Source organism: Petromyzon marinus, unplaced genomic scaffold (genome assembly GCF_048934315.1).
Source record: "Petromyzon marinus isolate PM22_M1 ecotype Great Lakes invasive population unplaced genomic scaffold, UKy_Petmar_22M1.pri1.0 PM_Scaffold_7, whole genome shotgun sequence".
Lineage (NCBI taxonomy): Eukaryota > Metazoa > Chordata > Hyperoartia > Petromyzontiformes > Petromyzontidae > Petromyzon > Petromyzon marinus.
In genome coordinates, this window is record NW_027423677.1 from 356,883 (window position 1) to 384,537 (window position 27,655).

General features: G+C 44.6%; 1 protein-coding gene across 2 annotated transcripts; it reads right to left on the reverse strand.

The window, feature by feature from the left end:
• Nucleotides 1–3,580: 3,580 nt before the first annotated feature.
• Nucleotides 3,581–22,321, reverse strand: LOC142923782 (exosome complex exonuclease RRP44-like). Of its 2 annotated transcripts, none has more exons than XR_012940836.1 (3): nt 22,225–22,321; nt 4,469–4,539; nt 3,581–3,820 (listed from the first exon to the last, which is right to left on the reverse strand). XR_012940836.1 is itself a non-coding variant. In XM_076064760.1 (3 exons), the coding sequence occupies exons 1-3, from the start codon at nt 22,273–22,275 to the stop codon at nt 3,596–3,598; spliced, it is 330 nt and encodes a 109-aa protein (XP_075920875.1). In that variant the 5' UTR covers nt 22,276–22,321; the 3' UTR covers nt 3,581–3,595. The 2 variants fall into 2 exon arrangements, 1 of the variants encoding a protein (XP_075920875.1); XM_076064760.1 differs by having other exon boundaries at nt 22,242–22,321.
• Nucleotides 22,322–27,655: the final 5,334 nt, after the last annotated feature.

Below are 27,655 nucleotides of genomic sequence, written 5' to 3' on the forward strand. Positions count from 1 at the left end.
GAGGAATGATATTGTAGTCCTCTCAGCTGACAAAGGCAATGCTACTGTCATCATGGATAAAATAGAATACAACAACAAAATTAAAGAATTACTCAACAATGGTAGTTATACAAAAATAAAAAGAGATCCCACCAACAGCCTCGTCACACAAACCAACAAAATAATTTCTGATTCAACCGCATTAATTGATCAATCTAAACAGTTTTCGTTGAAACCTTCTGCTGCCAGGCCACCAAGATTATACGGCTTACCAAAAATACATAAAGTAGATACACCCCTTCGTCCCATAGTCTCTACTATCGGCTCCCCCACCTACAAACTAGCTCGTTTTTTGTCTGAAATCCTGCGTCCTTTCACTGGAAAGACCACCTCTGTGGTACAAAATTCGACTCACCTGGTATCGGCAATCAAGGGTATTTCCCTGTCCCCAGACGACCTGCTTATCAGTTTTGATGTAGTTTTCTTATTCACCAAGGTTCCTGTACCTGACACCATTGCAATCATTGAAGACTTGGTTCATCAAGGACTAAACACTGAGGTACCCCCCCTGGTGAAACACTGTTTAACCAATACATACTTCACTTGGAATGGAACTTTCTACAAACAAACTGAGGGCACCCCAATGGGCTCCCCCCTTTCTCCAGTTATAGCTAACATTTTCATGGAGAAATTTGAGACTGACGCCATCCAGACTGCCACTCTGCGCCCAACCTTATGGAAGAGGTACGTGGATGACACTTTTGTCATCTGGCCACATGGCCGGCTTGCTCTAGACCAATTCTTCGACCACATCAATTCCATACACCCAGCCATCAGATTTACCATGGAAGTCGAAATAGATGGCAAGATACCTTTTTTGGATGTCCTAATTAAAAAGAGACCTGATGGTTCAATGAGCCACTCTGTCTACAGGAAAGCTACCCATACGGATGCTTATCTGAAACCGGATTCCCACCACCATCCATCACAGAAGAATTCTCTCATCAAGACTCTGTATCATAGAGCCCAATGCATATCCGACCAGGAACACATAAGCAGTGAACTCAAGCACGTACACCAAGCTCTTAGGGCTAATGGTTACTCCGACTATACAATCCGCAAAGCTATCACTCAAACCATGAAGAAGAACCCTCTTGAGGAGCCTTTCAAAACCATCACTTTACCCTACATTGCGGGGGTCACAAAAAAGATCTCCAAAATCCTGAATAAACACAAGATCCAGGTCCGTTTCAACACATTACATAAAATCCGTGATCTGGTTCCATCTGTAAAAGATGTGATTCCGGACATACAATACCCTGGTGTCTACAAACTAAGTTGCCTCTGTGGTAGTAGTTACATTGGAGAAATCAAACGCCATGTCTCGGACCGCATTCGTGAACACAAAGCAGACCTTAAACACGGTAGGACCAACACCTCGGCCGTGGCAGATCATTGTTCTAATTCAGTAGGCTCACATGCCATTGACTTTTCCAAGACAAAGGTTCTTTGTAAGCCATCTGGCTTCCATGAGAGATTCGTTCATGAGGCTATCCACATATACAAGCACAGAGACAATTTCAACCGAGAAGATGGATTCTATCTTAGCAATCATTGGAAAGATTTGATAAACCATTTCAGGTCTTAATTGATTGTTCACGCTTACAGTGGCTTTCAGACAGCATACATTATAAAAAATTTCGTCTCCCCCCTCCTCTTTTCAGAATATAGATGGGCTAGTCCTAAATAAACTGCCAAATCGTTGCGCGTGGCGCTAACGTTTTTATAAATAAATAAATGCGCCGTTTAAAAATAAATTTATGCAAACCAACACACCTGAAGACGACCGTTTGAGTTATGGTCGAAACGTCGTGAGAATTTTTTTATTGTTTTATATATTTTATTATTTTGTTGTTTCCCTTCAACGTGACTTTACCGAAAAAAAACTAAGAATATGAATTACTGCAGTCACGAAAGCTTTAAATCAAAATTTATATTAAAACTATTTAAAAACTATAAACTAAATAACTTTACCAGGTAAGGACCCTGAGAGCTCTATAGCTCTTTTTAAGTGACCTGGCCACAAATGATCGTTCAGTGAAGTATCTTATCACATTTGAAATTGATAGCAGCCACATACTCTAAGTGCATGTCAGATTGTAACTGTGGAGGGAAAAGCCGGAGGACCTGGAGAAAAATCCATGCGACCACGGGGAGAGAGACACGCACACTGCAGGTGTCTGGGTTTGATTTTGGTTCGGCAGTGTTGACGCTCCACTCACCACATCCTCTTCATTCTCTTCTGCAACGTCCCCTGCGACGCCCTCATCGTGCAGGACCAGCGAGGAGGGGGCAACCCAGCGCTCCTCGGGGAACATCTCCACGCACACGATGTCGTCGTGCATCGCGCGGTTTAAATGCTGCAGCCCCTGGATCTACACCTGCACGCAGACAAAAAAGATCCACCGTATAGTCTTAACAGACCGCTGGGCCAAGTGCTGTTAGAGAGCAGCATATACAGTAAAACCTTGGATTGCGAGTAACTTGGTCTGCGAGTGTTTTACAAGACAAGCAAAATTTTTAATACATATTAATTTGATAAACGAGCGAGGGTCTTGCAATACGAGCAGCTTTGTACTGCCGAGCGTCACGTGATCACAACTGATATACGAGTGCTTTGATATACGAGTGCTTTGGATTACAAACACGTTTCCGGAACGAATTATGCTCGCAATCCAAGGTTTTACTGTACAAGAGTTTTAATACCACGAATAAACAATTTAAAATGTAGGACTATGAGCCCATGAATCTTCTGAAACCAATGTTTTTCAGTAACATATGTTCAAGTAGGGCAATTTCTAGACTGGGTTTTTTTTTCCAACAAAGGGCCAATGTACCTAATTGTTATTTAACGTTACATTTTGGAGGTGGAAATAGACCATTCATTTTGTTAACAAAGTAGTCACAACCATCATTAGACCTCCTTTGCCAGTACCAAAATATAATAGGATTTTCCCCTTTTTTCTGGCAACAAAACTGAAACCTTTTACGAGGAATCATGTGTGCATTAACCACAATACTTGTGGTGAAAATGCAAACAAAAACACACTGATAATATTTGCAATATATGCGTACGCCTTTTGGCGTCCTCTGGTCTCGCACCAATTGGGTCGAGGCTCAAAAGAAAGCCGTCCCTGGTGTGGACCAATCAGTCTCAAGGACAATGTATATATTATCATAGAGTGTTTTTTGTTTGCATTTTGACCACAAGTATTGTGGTTAATGCACACATGATTCCTTGTAAAAGGTTTCAGTTTTGTTGCCAGAAAAAAAGGGAAAAACCCTATTATTAAAGTAGTCACAATTAACGTATATACTGTGGTTGTGGTGGCGTAGCTATCGAGTGTGCAGGCAGTGCAACTACACCAGGACCCACAGGCCGGGGGGGCAGGAGCCAGGCTACGACACCTACGTAGGGTGCAAAAGACGTTCAAAATACAAATATTTTAGCCCAGTAGCTCTTAACCTTTACTGCAGCCTTGCAGTAAAGGTTAAGAGCTACTGCTCATGCCAAGAAGGCTATGCCACTGCTTCATTATAAATTTGTTTTTAAAACTCACACAGATACGATCGAACAGCATTGTTCCTTCCAGACGCAGGCTTGTGAAACGTGTACCTCTTTATCACTGTCACCGTCCCCTCGCACCCTTAGAGTCCCCTCCAGGTAATTCTCACGACTCGCAAGGAAGGTTCCCTGGACAAACCGGCCAGAGCGCACACCTTGCTGCAGCTGGGACAGCGGGAGATGTTCGGGGAAGATTACCCGGGACTCCACCACATCCTGCACACGTACACAGCACACGCACGGCACATGCACGCGTCAACAACAATTTTGCAACCGCCATCACGTAACGAGACGAAGGATCCAGTCTGATTTATCTCAGAGCAGTACGGCCATCCGTGTTAGAGAACGTTCCACAAAAGCGGATATCATAGAGCTACCTCTAGAGTTTCACCCTTCCGTCTCTGCTTTTTGCTAAATATGCCACGTTATAAATCTAGGATTTATTTGATTGATTGACCATTGCTGGTGAGGATGAGACGTTCTAAAAGGGAGCTGTTTAACACGTATTCTTTCGCGACCAATATTATCCATAATAAAGGTTTTTTGGGTAAGAGCGCGTAAATGTGTGTAGTTAACCCGGTACAGCCAATTAGTAAGGTTTGCTACGTAAAACAAAACGTGTCAATTAGTTACTACTGCAGCACGCCAGTGTATTGGAGAGTAAACCCACAACACTTACAAATCGAGTATATCGTTTCCCTGACGATTACAACCAGCGAAACGTCGTACTCAGCGCAAGGCAAGTGTCCCTTTCTTCAGTGAGGCAGCTGGATGCAACGCGGAAGTGAGGGGTCGGACAAGGGTACAGGCCCGCACCAAAAATATGAGGGGGGGCAGAGCTGATGCACGCATACGGAGTCTCACCTGCTCCGTGGCCAGTGCCAGACGGTCAATCAACTCAGGGTTGTCCAGCAAGCGGCGCACGTATTCCTCCACTGGGGGTACACAGACACGCGCAGATAAACGCAGACATTATAATTGGCGACACGATTTACCGGACGATTTAGAGTGCCACCCAAAATGTAAATTTGTTACTTTTCAAGTCATGGCTGCTAGATTTATTAATATTCCTGTTTAACTGAAGCACTGTTTAACAAGAGGCACTACAGACTTGATTCAAAGCTTTCGTGACTGCAGGAATTACTCTTTGTTTTTTTCGGTAAAGTCACGTAAAAATAAGAAATAATAAAATAACATAATAGCGTACGACGTTTCGGTTGCAACACAAGCAGCCATCATCAGGTACAGAAGAACTAAATTTACGAGAGAGAGGAAACATAACCCCAGATGTATATACAGACACAAGTAGGGTGGAACTAACACAGATACAACAGGGGACACAGAGAGAGAAGCATACCAAACAAACAGGGTTTAGCAACATTTGGAAACCATATAAAGCAACACAGACGGTCGGTCAAAACACAATTAACGCATAGTCTGGTTGATTACGCTATTTCAAAGATTGCTAAATTGCAAGTTAAGTATGAAATTTAAAATACAGACCGCGCACACACACATAGACATCCAAGTAGAGCGAACCAGCACAGACACGCACACAGTGAAGTCGCCTTAAATAGGCAGAGAAGGTAAGGCTGAGAGACAATGGGACAATTTAGCATGAGGTATGCATGGAGCAAAGGGGGTGCAGCAGCACACACTCGAAAACACCAAGGCCCACACACAGGCAGAGACAGCACAGAGACACAAATCCAAGCCAAGAAACAAAGACAGATACACAAGCAGAGACAACACAAAGACACAAACCTCATACCTCCCCGTAGAGGTAGTTCAGACTTGATTCGAAGCTTTCGTGACTGCAGGAATTACTCTTAGTTTTTTTCGGTAAAGTCACGTATAAATAAGAAATAATAAAAAAACTAAATAGCGTACGACGTTTCGGTTGCAACACAAGCAGCCATCATCAGGTACAGAAGAGCTAAATTTACGAGAGAGAGGAAACACATAACCCCAGATGTATATACAGACACCCAAGTAGGGGGGAACATAGATACAACAGGGGACCTGGCTGCGAGGAAATTGCTGGTAACGCATCGACACATCACCAAAATTTGCAACTTTGGGCTGGAACGGGACGTCCACACTGACCCCAAATACCTGAAGGGCAATGTGAGTCCTAACCTTACTTAGCATCATCAGCATCATTATCAGTATCGCCAATGTCATCACCATCATCGGGATAGAAGGCCCATCACTTTAATTGTACTCAATGTTTTTATTTTATTTTGCACAGGCCCTAAGAAAAAAAAGAGTGGGGGGTGCTGCCACACATGGTGGTGCAATGGCCCCCCCACCCTAGACTTGCAATCTAGAGGTCGGTAATTGGATTCAATCTCTCTGCTCTGCCGATAGTTTAAAATATGGGGCAATTTCACAAATCGCCTTCCTCCTCCCCCCCCACCATGTGGTACACGGGGTAACTCTGGCCCAGAATAACCTGTGGTGGTGACCACCAGGCTAACTACACTAATTACAACATGACTAGCTACGACAGACCGGGACCACAGCTCGGGTCCAGGTCCACGTGTTGGAGACTCGGTAGAACGTAGACGCAGACAAAGGTTTCTTCAAGATGAACAACAACGCCGGTCCCTCTGGGGGATCCGGCTTATATTCTCTGTGGCGTGGCTGGCTCCGCCCTTGGCCACGACCACCTTCTAGAATCCTCGAGCAGCAGGATCTGGACCCCGACCACGTGACCACCCCTAGCCCCCACTTGGGGCCCCTTTGTAGACTTAACCGGTCACGTGTCCTCTCGGGTCAACCAGAGTGCCATGGCCTTTTGTAACCCCTTTCATACGGCCGGCATTCCCACACCCTATCCTGTCGGGCTGGCACTGCACGCCAAGCGTGATGCCATCCAGCTGATCAATCAGCGCTGACCGAGCCCCTCTAGGGCCAGTACTACACCCACACCATAGTGGTATCCGCGATGTCAATACACCGCACGCCGTGCCTCTCTAGGGCCGGCACTACACAGTGACATCCCGTGATGTCACTACACATTTAACCCTTCAGGGTAGTGGAGGGCTAGATGACGCTAATTTGGCCAGATGAATATGTGGCCTCACGCAAAAAACGTATGACGAATCGCGAAGCATCGCCCTGAACTGAATTTACTGAACGTATTGTTGTTGTGCTTGTGGCCATGCGGTCATGTCCATTAGGTGCCTCTGCCTGTAAAGTGTATGTCTTCAGAAAGCATGTTCCATGGGCTCTACAAGGTGCAGAGCGACATGTGGTCATACAGTATGCTACTGTGAGAAATCTTATATTTTGCTGAGACAAACTTTCACTTGCCACAAACATTCGGGGCCCTGAGTACAGAAGATCCTCACAGCAGACAACGATTGTAGTCTTATCTTACACTATGATTTTTAATTGCGTAAAGTTCAGATTTAAAGCTTTCGTGACTGCAGGGATTCATCTTCTTGGTTCTTTCGGTAAAGTAACGTAGAATGGAAATAAAATAAAAAAGAATAAAACGTAATAAAAAATTAAATTTTCACGACGTTTCGGCCACAACACAAGTAGCCTTCTTCAGGTGAAGGAACAGAACTGTCGGGACGACAGCACTTCAATGACTGCTGCTAAGATTCGCAGTGTCGTTTAAACTAGGTGAGAGAGGTAAAGCGCCTTGACAAAGGAGTTTACATATCAAACAGGATAATTTAGCATTGAAATAGCTGCGTTAAAGTGTTGGATCAGCAGGGTGTTAAAGTCAGAAATTAGCATGTAACTGGGAGATTAGGATGATGTTAATGTGAGGGATTAGCATGTGACTGGTCACGGAAATAGCTATGTTAAAGTCAAAGTTTCCATCTCAACAGAGGCATTTAATATATGGACGCTAAAGGACTGCAACTACCCAACTATCATACAATAAACAGATGTGAAAAAAAAACTAAGTAGAAACTTCATCAATATAATAAATGTACTCAATATATTCTTCAATAAATTGAGCTATAAACATAAAGTAACTGGGTATACACTACACTATCTAATGAATACCATATAGTAAACTAATAAAAAAAACTAAAATACAAACTACATCAATGTTATCAATAAACTCTATATACTCTCCATCAGCTGAGCTACTAACAATAAGTCGTTATACATTACAATGCCATATGGCGAAAAAAATGGGTGGCGGTTTTTTCCTTCTTTCCAACGTTAGCACCACGGAGAGCGACGAGCCTCGTTCAGACTGACGAGTCCATCCATGCTCGGAACGGAGGAGGGGGGAGAAACAGCCACGATGTGCTGCTCTGTCCTGTGTTGCATTACAACCATGCCATAAACTAGACTACTATACATTGTAACGTTATAGCTTCCAATCTAAACTACATTGTATAATATCGTATACACAGCCCAATGTAAGCTCTAACATTATGCATTATATTGATATGTCTCCAAATAAACTTTTTCCTACATTACACAACTATACACCGTAATATACACTACCACAGACAAACCCACCCTTGAATTATACAATGAGTTACTTTAGACTACCCTATACTTTAGACTGTAAAATATTAGACTTGTAATATTACACTATGTATTATTCTACCAACCCTACTGTATACCACACATATATTCACTATAAAATTACAATACTATATATTGCCTTATGAATTATGTTAAACATTACAATGTTATACTATTTATTATTATATAACATGCTATAAACCAGGGGTGTCCAAACTACGGCCCGCGGGCCAACTGCGGCCCGCCATCCATTTTTAATTGGCCCGTATCAAAGTTTAAAAATATAATGGACTATGGCCCACTGTATCGCATTTCTTAATTTAAGCACTAGATGGCGCTATTGTCTTGAACAAGGCAGCGTCTCCACAAAGCAAGCAATCGAAGAAAACATTTGCTCAGGGTCACCAGAAATGCCGGAACCGAAGAGACGCAAGATTGCAAGCGAGTGCAGAAAATTTCAGACTCGGTGGAAAAATGATTTTTTTTTCATTGAAACCAAGGGGAAGTGTGTTTGTTTGATTTGTAATGAGAGTGTTGCCGTGATGAAAGAGTACAATGTACGACGGCATTATGAAACGAAACATCAGACCTTCACGTCCTACACTGGCGCCGAGCGGAGAAAGAAGGTAAAGCAAATGGCAAGCTAGCCTGCTAACGCAGCAGCAGGGTTTTTTTTTCCCGTGCTAACAAAGCTCAAGAAAATGCAACAATAGCCAGCAATGAAGTAGCTCAACTCATTGCCCTACACGGGAAACCTTTCTCAGACGGTGACTTCATCAAACAGTGCCTCACTAAAGTCGTGGGAATGTGCCTGGAGAAAATGCAGGATTTTAACGATGTTAGTATGTCCAGAAATAAGGTTGTGCGGCGAATTGAAGACTTGTCGGCTAACTTAAAACAGCAAGTGTCAGATAAAGCTTGTGCTTTCGATTTTTACTCGATTGCATGTGATGAGAGCACAGATGCCACGGACACTGCACGGCTGTTAATTTTTTTGTGGGGAGTTAATGAGAATTTTTGCATTACGGAGGAAGTGCTTGATCTTCGGAGTCTAAAGGGGACAACAACTGGGAAGGACATGTTTGAAGCTGTGTCAGATTCAATTAACCAGGCTGGACTTAAATGGGACAAGCTGTGTGGAATTACAACGGATGGGGCTCCAGCAATGACAGGCGAGCGCAAAGGAATGGCTTCTATGGTGAGTGCCAAGGTGCAGGAGAGCGGAGGTGAGACTGTTAAAATGCACTGTATCATCTACCAAGAAGCCCTCTGTGCCAAGATAATCCAGCTTGGCGATGTGATGAACACAGTTGTGAAAAATGTCAAAAAAAATTATGGCCCGAGGGCTTTACCACAGAGAATTGCAAGCGTTCCTCTCTGATGTCGATGCTGAATACGGGGACCTACTCTACCATTCTCAAGTGCGCTGGCTCAGTCGCGGCTCCGTGCTGCAGTGGTTTTATTCCCTGAGATCATATATCGACAAGTTTTTGAAAGAAAAGGGCAGACCTCTCCATGAGATCAGTGACCCTTTATGGTTGGCAGGCCTGGCTTTTTTAGTTGATCTCACTGATCATCTCAACACCCCGAACAAGAGACTACAAGGCAAAGAGCAGCTGGTACCACAGCTGTATGTGCACATGAAAGCATTCCGTGCGAAGCTCCGTCTCTTCGAGTCACAACTGCGCAACTTCAATGTAGCGCACTTCCCCACGCTGACCGAAATCAATGCGCATTTCCAAATGCCAAGCTCTCTGCAAAAATGGGAGAATATGTGTCTGTGACCACATCTCTCATGACAGAATTCAGTCAGCGCTTCCAAGATTTTTCTGTCATTGAGAAGGAAATCACACTGTTTGCGGCTCCGTTTTCAATGGATGCAAAAGAAGTGGAGGAGAGTCTGCAATTAGAACTGATCGAAATTCAGTGTGATGATTCTCTGAAGAATCAGCATCAGCTTCTCTCCCTACCTGACTTCTACCGGAGGTTGGAAAAGGCCAAGTTTCCTCTGACGAGACGCCATGCAAAACGAATTATGAGTCTGTTCGGCTCAACATACATATGTGAGCAGACATTCTCTCTGTTAACGCTGAACAAAAGCAGGCTGAGAACCAGAACGACCGACAGCCATCTCCGTGACGTCCTTCGCATCTCAACCACCAAACTTACTCCTGACCTGCCAGCTATCCTTCAGACCAAAGCACAGCATCACTGCTCCCACTGAGCGTAACATTATTCCCATTACAGGTGAGTTAAAAATATACACACCGTTTTCATTTGTTAATAAGCCCAATTACTTCATAAATTCAGTCAATTAAAGTTGATGACAATTTTTTTAACAAACGTTAGTTGATGTGTTAACAAGCCCAATAATGTATTTGTGTAATAAGCTTGAAATATCCACATCCCCTATTTGTCTTCTTGGCTCTCCCTTCATGTGGACAATGAAGGGGGATCAGCACCCTAAGAACCAATCTGAGGCTGTCACTGAGAGAATTACCTGCCAACCTTTTTGTAAAAAATAAAATTTAAATCTACTAATGAAGAGCTATGATGGAGGCTTTTTTTCTTCAAACATGTTCAATAATCAAACGTAATTTACCTGCATTTGATTGATTTTGACAATATTAGTGCATGAGAAGTGAGGCAGTATACCTCACGTCTAATGAGTGGCCCAATCCTTCGTATATTTTTCTGTATGTGGCCCTCGGGAAAAAAAGTTTGGACACCCCTGCTATAAACCATACCATTGACTGTCGTGTGAAAGGTATTAAGAGGCAGTGGCAGCGAATGGACTGCGATCTGAAAGTCACCATAAAATACAATCAATTAAGTACCAAAATGGTTTATAACGTCTTTCCAATGGTTACTAAGCCAGAATCCATCTTCTCGGTTGAAATTGTTTCTGTGTTTGTATATGTGGATGGCCTCATGAACGAATCTCTCATGGTAGCCGGATGGCTTGCAGAGAATGTCCGTCTTGGAGAAGTCAATGTCATGTGAGCCCACTGAATTATAACAGTGATCTGCCACGGCTGAGGTGCTCGTCCTACCGTGTTTCAAGTCTGCTTTATGTTCACGGATGTGGTCCCAGATATGTCGTTTGGTTTCTCCAATGTAACTGCTACCACAGAGGCAACTTAGTTTGTAGACGCCTGGGTACTGTATGTCTGGAGCCACATCTTTTACAGACGAAACCAGATCACGGATTTTATGTACTGTGTTGAATCGGACTTGGATCTTGTGTTTATTCAGGATTTTGGAGATCTTTTTTGTGACCCCCGCAATGTAGGGTAAGGTGATGGTTTTGAATGGCTCCTCAAGAGGATCCTTCTTCATGGCTGGAGTGATGGCTTTGCGGATTGTGTAGTCGGAGTAACCATTAGCCTTGAGAGCTTGGTGTACGTGCTTAAGTTCACTGGCAATGTGTTCCTGGTCGGAAATGCATTGGGCACTATGGTATAAAGTCTTGATGAGGGAGTTCTTCTGGCATGGATGGTGGTGGGAATCCGGTTTTAAGTAAGCATTCGTATGCGTAGCTTTCCTGTCGACAGAGTGGCTCATTGAACCATCAGGTCTCCTTTTAATTAGGACATCCAAAAAGGGTAGCTTGCCATCTTTTTCGACCTCCATGGTGAATCTGATGGCTGGGTGTATGGAATTGATGTGGTCGAGGAATTGGTTTGTGTTATGGTCGAAACGTCGTGAGAATTTTTATTGTTTTATATATATTTTATTATTTTGTTGTTTCCCTTCAACGTGACTTTACCGAAAGAACTAAGAATATGAATTACTGCAGTCACGAAAGCTTTAAAAGAAAATTTCATTGGAAAGACGTTATAAACAATTTCAGTTCTTAATTGATTGTATTTTATGGTGACATTCAGACTGCAGTCCATTCGCTGGCACTGCCTCTTCACACGACGGTCAATGGTATGGTTTATAGCATGTTATAATAATAAATAGTATAACATTGTAATGTTTAACATAATTCATAAGGCAATATATTGTATCGTAATTGTATTGTGAATATACAGCAGTGTGGTATACAGTAGGGTTGGTAGAATAATACATAGTGTAATATTACAAGTCTAACATTTTACAGTCTAAAGTATAGGGTAGTGTAAAGTAACGCATTGTGTAATTCAAGGGTGGGTTTGTCTATGGTAGTGTATATTACGGTGTATAGTCGTGTAATGTATGAAAAAGTTTAGTTGAAGACATATAAATATACTGCATAATGTTCGATCTTACATTGGGCTGTGTATACGATATTATACAATGCAGTTTAGATTGGAAGGTATAACGTTACAATGTATAGTAGTCTAGTTTATGGCATGGTGGTAACGCAACACAGGACAGAGCAGCACATCGTGGCTGTTTCTCCCCCCTCCTCCGTTCCGAGCATGGATGGACTCGTCCGTCTGAACGAGGCTCGTCGCTCTCCGTGGTGCTAACGTTGGAAAGAAGGAAAAAACCGCCACCGATTTTTTCGCCATATGGCATTGTAATGTATAATGAGTTATTGTTAGTAGCTCAGCTGATTGGAGAGTATATAGAGTTTATTAATAACATTGATGTAGTTTATATTTTAGTTTTATTAATTCGTTTACTATATGGTATTCATTATATAGTGTAGTGTATACACAGTTACTTTATGTTTATAGCTCAACATATTGAAGAACATATTGAGTACATTTATTATATTGATGTAGTTTATACTTAGTTTTTTTTCACATCGGTTAATTGTATAATAGTTGGGTAGTTGCAGTCCTTTAGCGTCCATATACTAAATGCCTCTGTTGAGATGGAAACTTTAACATAGCTATTTCCGTGACCAGTCACATGTTAATCCCTCACATTAACATCATGCTAATCTCCCAGTTACATGCTTATTTCTGACTTTAACACCCTGCTGATCCAACACTTTAACACAGCGATTTCAATGCTAAATTCTCCTGTTTGATATGTAAACTCCTTTGTCAAGGCACTTTACCTCTCCCACCTAGCTTAAAAGACGCTGCGAATCTTAGCAGCAGTTATTGAAGCGCTGTCGTCCCGACAGTTCTGTTCCTTCACCTGAAGGTTACTTGTGTTTTGGCAGAATTGTCGTGAGAATTTTATTTTTTATTATGTTTTATTATTTTATTTCCATTCTACGTGACTTTACCAAAATAACCAAGAAGTTGCATAAAGTTGTTGCATGCTTGGGCTCCAGATGCCGAAATTACATTTTAAAAAACGGCCAGTCTCATCAGATCTCAGAAGCTAAGCTTGCAGCGCCCAGCCCTGATGGTAACCCGGGGATACAAATTAATGTGGAGAAACAAATGTTCGCTTGTGACGACCAAGACTACGCCTGTCCTCCCAAGGACAGGCCTCACTGATTCCGAAGACTTTCATTTTCAGGAGGGTCCTGCCGAGTATTTTTGCAGTAGGGAGGCGATGTTGTGCTGTGCAGTGCCGGAGAGTAAGCTCATGCAGCCCGTCCACCCTGTCCCCTCTCCTCCCGTCGGGACGGGTCGGTCACAATAGCATTCAGAAACACCCTCCACGTCACAAAACAGTTCAATTTCTCAATCCGCAGGTCAGCTCAAATCTGTATTGTGGGCGTTCCCTTGTACTCTACTGTGTACGAGGGGCTCTGGATCCAATCCCCTGATCACCATTGCATTCACTTAAATAATAATAAATTCTCCTGGCCACCCATAGAAAATTAGAGTGCACAATTATACGTGTGATTCATCACAGGCGAGCTCACACCGGCCACGCTTCCAGCTTAGGGCCTCGCATTAAGAGAGGGGGGGGATCTCTAAATACGAAACAAGAAATGGACATGAGGTTTCGAGTTTTAACATAATTGCTTAATAAATAAAGATCGGTGAGAAAAAAAGACTCTCCAAAGCAGTTATTTTCATTCTGCTGACAAAAATATACAGGCATTCATAGAAGGGGCCTCTTAAGCTTGCCAATGGCATAGCGCGCCAGCAATGCCATCATCCGGCTCTGCTGCCGAGTGTCATCCCAATGAAGTAATTTGCAGGTAACGTTAGCATTGGGATGCTTGGCCAATACCCAGTTACATTGTGATTGTGTGTTTTCTAGCTATGTGAGCAAACTGGATAATTAATTAACCAAGGCCCTTCTTGTTGCGAGGGTCAAAGATCACCGGTGCACCACCCTGTCACCTGAAACGATAATAGTTCGCTTATAATTTTTTGGTTATTTTAGTGTGCACATTTACACGCGATAATCACATCTCATCTCAAGCATTTGAAAAGGGCACCCTCAGTGGCAACTGTTCTCTGTGTGACACACGGTTATTCAGCACCTAACCTGTAAGGAGGTCAAGTGCTGTTTGCTGCGAGCAATCCCAATTGAGTGATTCGCAGTGAAGTTTTTTTTTTACATGACAATTGTCGCCTGTGATGCTGACACACGATGGCCATACTTTATTTTAAATGTCTTGGGCTCGTTTTTATTTTTTTACGTTGAATTTTATTGAGTAAATCACGAGCCCGTTACAGTGCGCCACGGGACTGCACGTCATTCGAGTGGTGCATTCACAATGCAACCGGACCATTTATTAGGGGGGGCTGACGGGAAGGGGGGAGTGAGGCCTGCGCCCCCCCATAAACTGGGGGGGGGGGAGAGGGGGGCATTGTGACAGGCATAGAAGAGTTGTAGTTGTAATCTGCTCCACGTTTGTCTTGATAAAGGAGCCCTGTGCAACCTGCTCGGTGTGTGACGTGCGTGCTCATCGGTGTGTGACGTGCGTGCTGCTCGGTGTGTGATGTGCGTGCTCCTTGGTGTGATGTGCGTGCTCCTTGGTGTGACGTGTGTACCGCTCGGTGTGTGATGTGTGTGGGTGTAGGAGAGGCCCCTTACCCTGGCCCATGGCAGTCGATGACACGTTCTACCGCTTGATCTGCGATGGCTACTGCATGCAGCCACCCCCCTGCTGTCCACCGCAAGTGTAAGCCGCCCCCCCATACCTCCCACACCAGGTTTTATCCACTGCTGGACTGATGCGTTTCTATTGTGGATGCAGGTGGCTGACGGAGGAGAGTGCGAAGTGTTTGTTCTGGGATATTCTTTGATTTTAATTGTAGTGATTCAATTAATTGATTGAACAATTGCTTAAGGGTGAATTACGTGATGTGTTATTGGCAGTGAGTTGTGCTGGCTGGTTCAGTCTCGTTGACACGGCCATTATGAACCCTCTTAGTCTGGAATGTCCTACTTCCAGCCGTACGTGCTGTTGCGACCCACAGACTCCTCACATACAATGAGGGAAAAAAAGTATTCGATCCCCTGCTGATTTTGTACGTTTGCCCACTGACAAAGAAATGATCAGTCTATAATTTTAATGGTATGTTTATTTGAACAGTGAGAAACAGAATAACAACAAAAAAATCCAGAAAAATGCATGTCAAAAATGTTATGAATTGATTTGCATTATAATGAGGGAAATAAGTATTTGACCCCTCTGCACTTTGTGGCAAAACCCTTGTTGGCAATCACAGAGGTCAGATGTTTCTTGTAGTTGGCCACCAGGTTTGCACACATCTCAGGAGGGATTTTGTCCCACTTCTCTTTGCAGATCTTCTCCAGTCATTAAGGTTTCGAGGCTGACGTTTGGCAACTCGAACCTTCAGCTCCCTCCACAGATTTTTTATGGGATTAAGGTCTGGAGACTGGCTAGGCTACTCCAGGACCTTAATGTGCTTCTTCTTGAGCCACTCGTTTGTTGCCTTGGCCGTGTGTTTTTGGTTATTGTCATGCTGGAATACCCATCCACGACCCATTTTCAATGCCCTGGCTAAGGGAAGGAGGTTCTCACCCAAGATTTGACGGTACATGGCCCCGTCCATCGTCCCTTTGATGCGGTGAAGTTGTCCTGTCCCCTTAGCAGAAAAACACCCCCAAAGCATAATGTTTCCACCTCCATGCTTGACGGTGGGGATGGTGTTCTTGGGGTCATAGGCAGCATTCCTCCTCCTCCAAACACGGCGAGTTGAGTTGATGCCAAAGAGCTCCATTTTGGTCTCATCTGACCACAACACTTTCACCCAGTTGTCCTCTGAACCATTCAGATGTTTATTGGCAAACTTCAGACCGGCATGTATATGTGCTTTCTTGAGCAGGGGAACCTTTCAGTCCTTCACGGCGTAGTGTATTCCAATTGTTTTCTTGGTGACTATGGTCCCAGCTGCCTTGAGATCATTAACAAGATCCTCCCGTGTAGTTCTGGGCTGATTCCTCACCGTTCTCATGATCATTGCAACTCCACGAGGTGAGATCTTGCATGGAGCCCCATGCCAAGGGAGATTAACAGTTCGTTTGTGTTTCTTCCATTCGCGAATAATCGCACTAACTGTTGTCACCTTCTCACCAAGCTGCTTGGCAATGGTCTTGTAGCCCATTCCAGCCTTGTGTAGGTCTACAATCTTGTCCCTGACATCCTTGGAGAGCTCTTTGGTCTTGGCCATGGTGGAGAGTTTGGAATCTGATTGATTGCTTCTGTGGACAGGTGTCTTTTATACAGGTAACAAGCTGAGATTAGGAGCACTCCCTTTAAGAGTGTGCTCCTAACCTCGGCTCGTTACCTGTATAAAAGACACCTGGGAGCCAGAAATCTTTCTGATTGAGAGGGGGTCAAATACTTATTTCCCTCATTAAAATGCAAATCAATTTATAACATTTTTGACATGCATTTTTCGGTATTTTTTTGTTGTTATTCTGTCTCTCACTGTTCAAATAAACCTACCATTAAAAATATAGACTGATCATTTCTTTGTCAGTGGGCAAACGTACAAAATCAGCAGGGGATCAAATACTTTTTTCCCTGCCAATGAACATCTGAATGATTCAGAGGACAACTGGGTGAAAGTGTTGTGGTCAGATGAGACCAAAATGGAGCTCTTTGGCATCAATTCAACTCGCCGTGTTTGGAGGAGGAGGAATGCTGCCTATGACCCCAAAAACACCATCCCCACCGTCAAGCATGGAGGTGGAAACATTATGCTTTGGGGGTGTTTTTCTGCTAAGGGGACAGGACAACTTCACCGCATCAAAGGGACGATGGACGGGGCCATGTACCGTCAAATCTTGGGTGAGAACCTCCTTCCCTCAGCCAGGGCATTGCAAATGGGTCGTGGATGGGTATTCCAGCATGACAATAACCAAAAACACACGGCCAAGGCAACAAAGGAGTGGCTCAAGCAGAAGCACATTAAGGTCCTGGAGTGGCCTAGCCAGTCTCCAGACCTTAATCCCATAGAAAATCTGTGGAGGGAGCTGAAGGTTCGAGTTGCCAAACGTCAGCCTCGAAACCTTAATGACTTGGAGAAGATCTGCAAAGAGGAGTGGGACAAAATCCCTCCTGAGATGTGTGCAAACCTGGTGGCCAACTACAAGAAACGTCTGACCTCTGTGATTGCCAACAAGGGTTTTGCCACCAAGTGCAGAGGGGTCAAATACTTATTTCCCTCATTAAATGCAAATAAATTTACAACATTTTTGACATGCGTTTTTCTGGATTTTTTTGTTGTTATTCTGTCTCTCACTGTTCAAATAAACCTACCACTAAAATCATAGACTGATCATTTCTTTGTCAGTGGGCAAACGTCCAAAATCAGCAGGGGATCAAATACTTTTTTTCCCTCACTGTAGAGACCCACATACTTCTTCTCTCTCTACAAGATAAACATGACCAGTGTTTCTGCACTACGTATGGAGATGCAGTGGCATTTAGACGCCGCTGTGTGAATCCATACTGTACATATTTTATGCCTTCATGACCCTCTACCTACTCACACCCCCCCTCACCCCCCTCGCCACCTGACCCCCTTCATCCCCCTCCGTGACGTCATTAACATCATCGGCACTCATTCAACCATTCTAAAGAACGAACGCGCACTGGAAGAGGTGAAAGCGCAGTCCGAGCTTGTGCGCGATTCGCCTTCCTCGCACCCTTACCGCACCTTCCCCTCACCCCACAGCCGCAAGGTGATGCACCACTGCTGGAGCCACGCGCCGTTAGAGCGCCCCACGTTTGAGGCGATCCTCGCAGAGCTGAGACCGGCCTCCAACGATGACAAGATCTACAAAGGCGAAGAGGTCGGCTGGGAGCCGTCGTCCGTTCCGTCCGAGTACACCTCCCTCACTTGCTAGGATCGCCCTCGTTACCCTGTCCACTCTAGGGGTGAATAGTTATTTTATTATTTCAAAGATTACCGTGCTACACTTGTTTATTCAGGGAAGTCTCACTCTTTTGCAGGAGGGTCCTGTCCAGCTTTCACAGAAGGGGGCGATGTTGCCACTGTGTGTAATCCCTGTTTAAGTAATTTGCAAGTAAAATCTCACTGTTAGTATTGGTTGTTCTTTTTTGAAAGCTGAGAACCCTGAGAAAACGCGTGCACAACAGGGGAAGAACATGCAAAGTCCACAAACTCTCACTTACACGCCAAGACTAAGATCCCCCCATGTAACAGACTGTTGGGTAAGTGCCGTTATGAGCACTTATGCAGGCCAGCACAGCATATGGGGTTTGTCTCTGCCAGTGCTGATGTTTTCACAATGCACCAAGTACTCATTTGAGGCCAAGGGTAGGTCCAGGAATGGTTCAGATAATTGCCACTGGTGTTGGCCATGAGCAGGAATTATACCAGGATTAATGGATTCATAGTACAGCTCGCTAACCCGCTGCACTAACGCTCCCCATAAACATCAGTAACATAAACAAACAACAGCTCGTACAAATACAAGAACAAATACAAGAACCCCCCCCCCCCCCCATAAGGTACATCGTGTTGTTTTGATTTCACGACTCGGCGCGACTCGCGAATACTCAAAGCGAGATGCTCGTGGTTAGTAAACAGGTATCCAGTAGTCAATCCGTGTTTACTAAAATCTCGTGGTTGGTAAATTAGCGGTTGGCAATGGATTCCTGTACATGTATGCCTCTACTTACGAAAGGGATGCGTTCTTCGAAAAACGCACGTAAAACAAAATATCGTAAATCGGAATGGCTTTTCCCATTAATTGAATACGAAAAACTTGCGATGTGTTTCAGACAGTCATTTCTACTATAAACCCAAAATAAACACCAACATTTCACAATGCAAAAAATAATAAAGAACAAATATTACAACGGTTGAATAATAATCAATTTAAAACAAAAATAATTAACATCTTCAAGGAACTCACCAAAAGATCTGCATGTTGGAATGACTGGAGAGGTGACGAGGCGTTACTTTTGCACTATGGGGATACCGTGACACTGTCGTGGATGGATGACAGCGTTTTGCTTGATGATCTCATGGTGCGTGCCATGTGATACATTGTTTCCGCTGAAATCCTATTTCGTAAGTCGAAAAGTATCCTTAATTTGTCAATTTCGTTTTCACTAAATTTCGTGAATGGAACATTCATGAATCAAAACACAAAGATTTCCTGTACAACCAATATAGACTGTTGGGCCAAGTGCTGTCGTCAAGCACCTAATACAGAAAATAAAAAACACGTGCATTCATGCACAACCACGTACAAATACACGTCACAATTATAAGCACATGCTTTCAACAGAAATTACAAATGTTATATATTGTGCTTTAATGATTACATTTTATATTAGTGTGTCTTAATATTACACAGTAAATATCTTCAAGGACGACTCTTACAGTCCCATCATCACCACCATCATCACCAAATGTATCATTATCATCATCCTAACCATCTGTATAATAAATCACCATCTGTATCATCACCACCAAAGCAAAGACTCCCTGTATAGCCCGAATAGACTGTTGGGGCAAGTGCTGTTAGCGAGTACCTGTGAAGGTCAGCATGGCACACGAGGGGTGGGTGGCCAACACCACGCCCGGCCGCCTTTGTCTCCCCAGTAGTCATGTTTACACCACACCAGGTACTCATTTGAGGCTGAGTCGACCTAGGGGAGGTCCATGACCGGTTCAGAGAGTCGTTACCAGCGTTGGGCATGAGCGAGAATTTAACTCGGGTCGCCGGGTTCGTAGTGCAGCGTGCTAAACGCTACACTACCGCTACCCACCACCTGTATCACCATCATCTTCCAGAGTTAATACATTTCATGTCAATAGCTGGAAATGCTTGTATTTGTAATAAAAAAAAATGCATAAGTAGTTGTCACTCACTCACCCACACTCAAACGGTCAGAAAGGACTGAAAGATGAAATATCTTCAGAACCCTACATCCTGAAACTAAACTAATTATTTCAATTTTACCAAGAAAGGCCCACTGAGCTATATCGCACACTCAGGAGTCCTGATTCCACTTCTGGGAGTCTCAAGTCCAACGCCATGGAATTGTATATGTTTAAACATGTGCGTGCATGTGTGATTGTGTGCACGTATGTGTGCATGCGTGCCTTCATAAGCGCATGCGTGTATGCACGTGCGTGTGTATGCACGTGCGTGTGTAAAATAACTTTAGCCATGACATTTGGGATATGTTAGGTTTAGGGTTAAGAGCTTTGCGCACGTAAACAGGTGGGTGTGTTAACTCACCAGTGTGTAGCTCACCTCACCGGTGAGCTGGTGTGTACGCTATCTAATCTGTAAGCTTACGACTGTGTGTGTGCACACTAGTGTGTAAGCTCACTGATGTCTAAACCTGCTGGTGTGTGGCCTCACTAATGTGCAGCACATTTTGTGGAAGCTCACTAGTGTGCTTGCACACGAGTGTGCCGGTGAGTGTGATTGTGTGTGAGTGTGCGGTGAGTGTGTGTAAATTTGTGTGAGTGCGTGTGTGAGTGTGTGTGAGTGAATGAGTGCGGTGTGAGTGTGTGTGAGTGTGTGTGAATGCGGTGTGAGTGCGGTGTATGTGAGTGTGCAGTCAGAGTGTTGGTAAGTGAGTGTGCGGTGAGTGTGTGTGAATGTGCAGTAAGTGTGCCGGTGAGTGCGTGGTGAGTGTGCAGTGAGGGTCCAGTGAGTGTGTGAATGTGCAGTCAGTGTGCCGGTAAGTGAGTGTGCGGTGAATGTGGTGTGTGTGAGTGTGCCGGTGAGTGTGTGGTGAGTGTGTGGCTTGACATGTCTCCGTATCAGTCTTACTCAGCCACCCCCTTACTTGCCCACGCGTAGATCCGTCCTGCCCACCAGACAGCTACATGCGATTCAAATGTCCACGTACACATGACATCACGTTGCGATGCGCATGTGTGACATACATGTGCCACGTGTTGCACACACTACGCACGTCCCATGCACAAAGGGCATGCCTTACAAGTGATGACCACGAGATGCAGGTGCTTGCCTTGTAGATGTCACGTACCCGTGACGCACGTGGCCCGTGCGCGTGACGCGCGTGCTCCGCGCTGCCGTGTGCTTTGACCAGGGCCGTCCATAGGGGGTGCGTGGGGCCCCCCCGATGCCTTCAAACTAAACCGGAAGCATTACATGTGACACTGATGTCTACACGTGGGGCCTCCCCCGAAGCGCGGGGCCAGGGATAGTCGGTCCAATTTGCCGGACACTCGGGGACGACTCTTGATTTGGCATACGCGACGCGCACGTTGTGTGCGCTGTGCGTGGGGTGACTGGCCCGATGTGCGTGCCAGGCAGGGCAAGGGGGACTGCCATTGATTGTGTCGAGACCTTTTGTATGGGTGACGAGATGAACGCCAAAATTCAACGCAGGCCGCCACACAAGGGCTGCACATTTCAATGTTGAGCAGGCCCCTGTGTGTCCGTGCGTGTGGGTCCCTGTGTGTTGTTTCTGTGTGCGTTATGTGAGGGTAGCAGTGACGCAGTGGATAGTACGCTACGCTCCGAACCCCGCAAACATGCGAGTTGGAGTCCCGCTCATGGCCAACACCAATAACGATTATTTATCTGAACTGGTCCTGGGTCGATTCAACCTCAAATGAATACCTGGAGCGGTGTGTGTAATACGTCACCACTTGGGAGACAAAGGTGGCCGGGTTTGGTGTTGGCCACCTACCCCCTGGTATACCATGCCGACCTTCATTGGTGCTTGCGAACAGCACTTGCCACAACAGTCTGTTAAGGCTATATGGGGGATCTTCGTCTCTGTAGTGGGAAACTCGTAGGTGTGTGCATGTGTGGAGGGAAACCTGTACTGCTGTCGTACGTTGTGACCGGGCGAGGCCAATTTCCGTCCTCATGGTCGGCCACGGCGTCCTGGTCTTCGTACTGCTGCTTGTTTTTGGCTGTAATGACACCCAACATGGACAACCCCATCACCTGCGTTCAAACAAGTGTTACACAGTATGAACAACATGCGCAATAAAGCAACCACAAAGCACATACACTTTTAAATATAAAAGCACTGGGGGTCTAGTACTGTAGTCACCAATCCGTGTGTATTATTTATTTATTTGTTGGTCATTCTGATGGCAGCACAAACAGAAGCTGCATCCATAACTTCTCAATCCGCACAGTCCCAGGCCAAGGTCCATTCGTGGAATTAATACAAATATTTACTGATTAGAGGGTGTTTTTGTTTGTTTGGGTTAGATCGCGTAAATCTTAGTCAAGTTTGTCACGTAAACAAAACATGCCAATTAGTGACTATTTCAGCACATCGGTGTGTTGGAGAGTAAACCCAAAACATTTACAATTCAAGTACCGTGACGTTTCGCCTGTAACTACAACAACAACCCGCCTCGTCAGGTGACAGCCAGAGTTGTGGTGAAATCCTTCCCCTGTTTCGGTCTTTAATAGACGTAGACGGGGGATAAATGTGACGTCGTCGCTTGTAAGCAGATCCGATACGAAGACGGGGAGGGAGGGGGGGTAATGTATTGATGTAAATTACAATGGATATCTGTTATTGATTGGGTTATTCGCAGTTAATCAACATACATAATTGTTACTCCTGCTATTATGGATTGACTCAAGCAGCTAGCGAAGGATGCTAGGTTTAGTAATATATGTTATATATGTCGCTATTGTTAACTTTCAATCACATGTCTTATGATCACTGTTGCATTGTTTTTATAGCATTATTTTATTAACTTCTAGAAAGGTTTAGTTTAGCCTGATTTTTACATAGTGGACACTGTGTGTGTGTGTGCTGCGAGCTGAGTGGTGGAGGTACCTGGCAACAGTTGAACCGAGCCCGCTCGGCCTCTTCATCCGTGGCGACCAGGGTACAATCGTTACTATATTCTTGGTTCTTTCAGGTAAAGTCACGTAGATAGAAAATAACAATAAAATAAAAATAAATTAAATTAAAAGCAAAAAACTCACGACGTTTCGATCGCAACACGTGATGAAGACCGCTTGTGTTGCCACCGAAACCTCGTGGGTTTTTTGCCTTCACTTAAAATGTTATTTTCTATCTACGTGACTTTACCGAAAGAACCAAAAATATGAATTCCTGCAAGTTACGAAAGTTTAAAGTAAAAATTTGACAGTCGTGTAACTAATCAGGCCTGGAGGATACAGTGGACCACGTGGTTTCCGGGGTTTGTTAACTTAACAAGTGACGTCACTTCCCTAGCAACGGTCGATCGTTACAGACGGAGGTGGACGCGCGCTCTGTGTGCTTAAAGATCGCATTCGGGAGCACACTTCAACAACGTTGTCAGTGAACATCGATAACGCGGTTAAATTACTTGGTAAACCTCATTGACAAACATCCGTGAGGTTGAACACTTCATTAACACAGTTAACGAAATCTATTGACAAAACGTGACCATCCGTGACTTCTCGTTCTGCCTTCAAGGCGATGTCTTCCGTGAGTACATCCACACGCGCGCTGTATCAGGATAACATTAATCTGAGAGAACATCTATATGTGAATGTGTGTCTGTTCGAAATGTTTAATGATGAGGACGGTAATGATGATGGTGGTGGTGGTTGTAAGCTGTGATATGATTAGAGCCGACGGGAAGTGAGTACTGTAATTCCACACACAGACATACACACAGCCACATGCACCTGTATACAAAGACAGATCCCCGTATAGCCTTAACAGACTCTTGAGTCAAGTGCTGTTAGCGAGTTAGCACCTATGATGGGGTGGGTGGTCAGCACCGCATCCGGATGCCTTTGTCTCCCCAGTGTTGATGTTTATACGTTGCACGAGGTACTATTTTAAGTTTGAGTAGATGTAGGGGAGGCACACGACCGGTTTTATTTATTAGTCACTGATGGTTGTGAATGGGAATCGAACTCAGGTCGATCCCCACAGACACAACTGCTCCCAACCACTCATACAGACACTGCACATAGACACAAACAAAGACAGAAATCTTGTGTATAGCCTTGAAACACTGTAGGAGCAAGTGCTGTTAGTGAGCACCTATGACGGCCGGCACCGCACACGAGGGGTGGGTTGCCAGCACCACACTTGTCCGTCTTTGTCTCCCAAGTGGCGATGTTTACACACCGTATCAGATACTTATTTGAGGCTCAGTGGACCTAGGGGAGGCCCCTAACCGACTCAGATAACAACAACAGCCCTCATTCGCCACTAGGTGACGGAGACGTCACCATGGCGCTTGTGCCAGGCCTGGTGCACTCCGAGGCCACTTGAAGTGTCGAAGGCTTGCCGACAGGAGATCAGGGGACAGACCCCAGTGCGATGGGTTGACTGACTGAGATGACTGGCAGACGCACCACCTTTGCATCCTACTGTGCCAACTTGCTGCGTTTTAGTCATCCAGTGCACCGTCTGTTGTTGTGAGCGTCGCTCCTCTCACCCTCCTTTTTTGCTTGACGGCAACTGCCACCAACTTCCCATAAGCATCCTTCACGAGCTTCCTCCATAGAGGCAGATCTTGACACCAGTGGTACCAGTCTTTGGCAAGTCCACTTAGTTCCATATCCTCCTGTACTGCATCAGTCCATCTCTTCTCCAGGCCGTGCCACGCCCATTTAGCCCCCTCTATCTGGAAAAACAGAGGCTGCTTGGGCATGCGGTGGCTGAGCAAGCAGGCTACATGACCCAGGCAATGCAGCCCTGCCCACCAGTGGAGCTCACTGTGAGCTCTTCACACATTCCAGCCTAGTTAAACCCAGGGTGGATCGTAGGCAGGCCAGTCTGAAAGTGTAAAGCTGGTTCAGATTTTTTATTTATTCTATCATTGGCCAAGAAGACCCAGCGTTTTGTGTCGAGTGACAGACCAGGTAGATACCCCAAAGTGTTACGAAGCTGATGAAAATATGCCACTTGACCTATTCGGAGTGAGACCTCTGCTGCCAAACCAGAATTTTTGCATAAGCACACTATCCAGGTACGTAAACTTCTCTCTACAATTACCCCATCACTCAAGAGTAGTTGAGGGGGCGGAGTATTAAATTACACAAAATACTCAGGCGGGTGCTTAGTTTTGGTGGGGCTGATGGTAAGGCACCACCTCTTTGTCACACGCTCCAGGCTTAGCAGCAGAACCTCCAACTATTTTTCAGTGTGAGCATCAACTTCCAAATGATCAGTGTACATAACATGGTTGACCAGTAGGGAGCCATCCCTTGACCTCACCCAGGCATCAATCAGCCTCCCATTGTATCTGTAGCAAATATAAAAAAAATCCACCAGTACAGCCATAAAAAAACTTCTCGAACTATGTGGTCGAAGATGATGCTAAATAATGTGTCAGCCAGAGTAGATCCCTGTCGCACCCCACTGTAAACAGGAAATTGCTCTGACTCCCGGGCACGCAACTTTATCCGGGCCTGCCCACCATCGTGAAGGTCCTTAATGATTGTGAGCAGAGGGTTAGGGACTCCGGAAATACGAGTAACAATCCAGAGCCCTGGCCTACTGATTGTATCATAGGCCTTGACCAGGTCGGCGCTGCAACACTACACATGTAACGCATGGATTTGTTACACCGTTCAACCACACACACAGACACATTTTAATTAAAACAAGTCCCTGATTTGTAAAAATAAGAATCAGAGTACCAGTCATCAAATAGGCAATTGACACTTGGTCCAAAGAATATGTGATACTGTAATAGAAATACATGAATAGCTAAATTCAGAATTTAGGTTAATAAGGCATAACCCAGTGCACAATATGACATTCATGAAAAGACAAACAGTGCAACAAAGGAAATAAGCTTTCAGTCTGTATCAGACGGTCTCAGACGCTAGTGTTGAGAAGGTGACATGGCAGGCGTTTAGAAACCCGCAGTGCCGGCAGATGTAAAGTCGTTACACACAGTGTCTTTCGAACAATACAACAGTCAGGTGCTTGATGCAGCTGGTGACTTTCCAGATGTGGTGGGGTATTGACGATGTGTAGAACGATGCAATTGTACTTCTTTCTCGAATGTCAGGTTTTGTCGGGCTTTGACGATGTGTAGCACGATGGAATTCCTTCAGTATCCAACGTATAGAGGTGTCTTCACCATGATAATTATTCACAGGCTTGTTGGTTTACAGTGACGTTTTTTCTAAACTCATGTGATTCATGGCACGTGACCTTGCAGCACAGTTTTGAGCAATGCCTTTCCTTCTCCAAGAGACACACATGTATCCTCTCTTTCTGCAAAACTCACTTTAAGTCTTCTTAATTTCACTTGCCATATGTATCGGCTCAATATAAATTGACAAATGCAAATCTTAAACTTTGCTTTTAAAATCTCCACTGTTTTACCACTATACCGTCTCCACTGCTTAACCACTATACCTCTGAGTGGTTACTCAGCGTTTCAGCCATTCTCGTGCAAGGAATGACTTCTGTTGAGAGCAACCTCACATGCACGGGAGCACATGCTATCCAGCCAACATAAACATTAGGGTTGCCCCTGGCTCTCTGGCCCCTTTGGGCACCCTCCTCTTCTCCTCTCCTCCCTTTATCTTCTCTAACGTAGCCCACTAATATACTAATTGTATGAATGGACCAGTGTATAAGAATTAATAGTGTATTTCTTATCCAATTCATGTTCTCTCTTGTGAAACAATGGACATCTTATAAATTTAGCCAGACCTCCACAGCTTGCTCATCAATCCATCTTACTTTTTCTGAGATAACGGAAGTTTATCTATGTTTGCCCTGGAGTTTCCAGACCTCGCAAACTTAATATGGCCTCCCCAACCAGCCCATAATCCTAATGAAGTTATTTGGAGGAGGAGGTGTCTCCGGCACATGAGTCAACCTCCAGACCTCCCTACAGTGTTATCATTGTTACATCGGTCTCAAGTTAAGTTAGATTCCTGGCAATGGTGCCAAGTTTCTTTACCAAAATAACATACAGGAAATACGCCTTTTGGCGTCCTCTGGTCTAACACCGTTTGAGACGAGGCTCAAAAGAAAGCTGTCCCTGGTGTGGACCAATCAGTTTCAAGGACAATGCATATATTATCAGAGTATGTTTTTTGTTTGCATTCTGACCACAAGCATCATGGTGAATGCAGACATGATTCCTTGTAAAAGGTTTCAGTTTGGTGTTTTAACATCTTAACACCTGTTTTGTTGCCAGTAAAAACGGGAAAAACCTATTATCATACAGGAAATACTCGAATACCCATTAACGAATCAATTGTGGTGCTGCTCTCTCCTCCCCATGTGACTCCCCAGACCGTCGC

Coding starts and splice junctions, on each gene's coding strand:
- LOC142923782 (XM_076064760.1), bottom strand. CDS start 22,275: ATGAGGACGGAAATTGGCCTCGCCCGGTCACAAC. Junction 4,540..22,241: donor TGGCCTCGCCCGGTCACAAC/GTACGACAGCAG, acceptor GTGTACCCCCAG/TGGAGGAATACGTGCGCCGC. Junction 3,821..4,468: donor TGGCACTGGCCACGGAGCAG/GTGAGACTCCGT, acceptor GTACGTGTGCAG/GATGTGGTGGAGTCCCGGGT.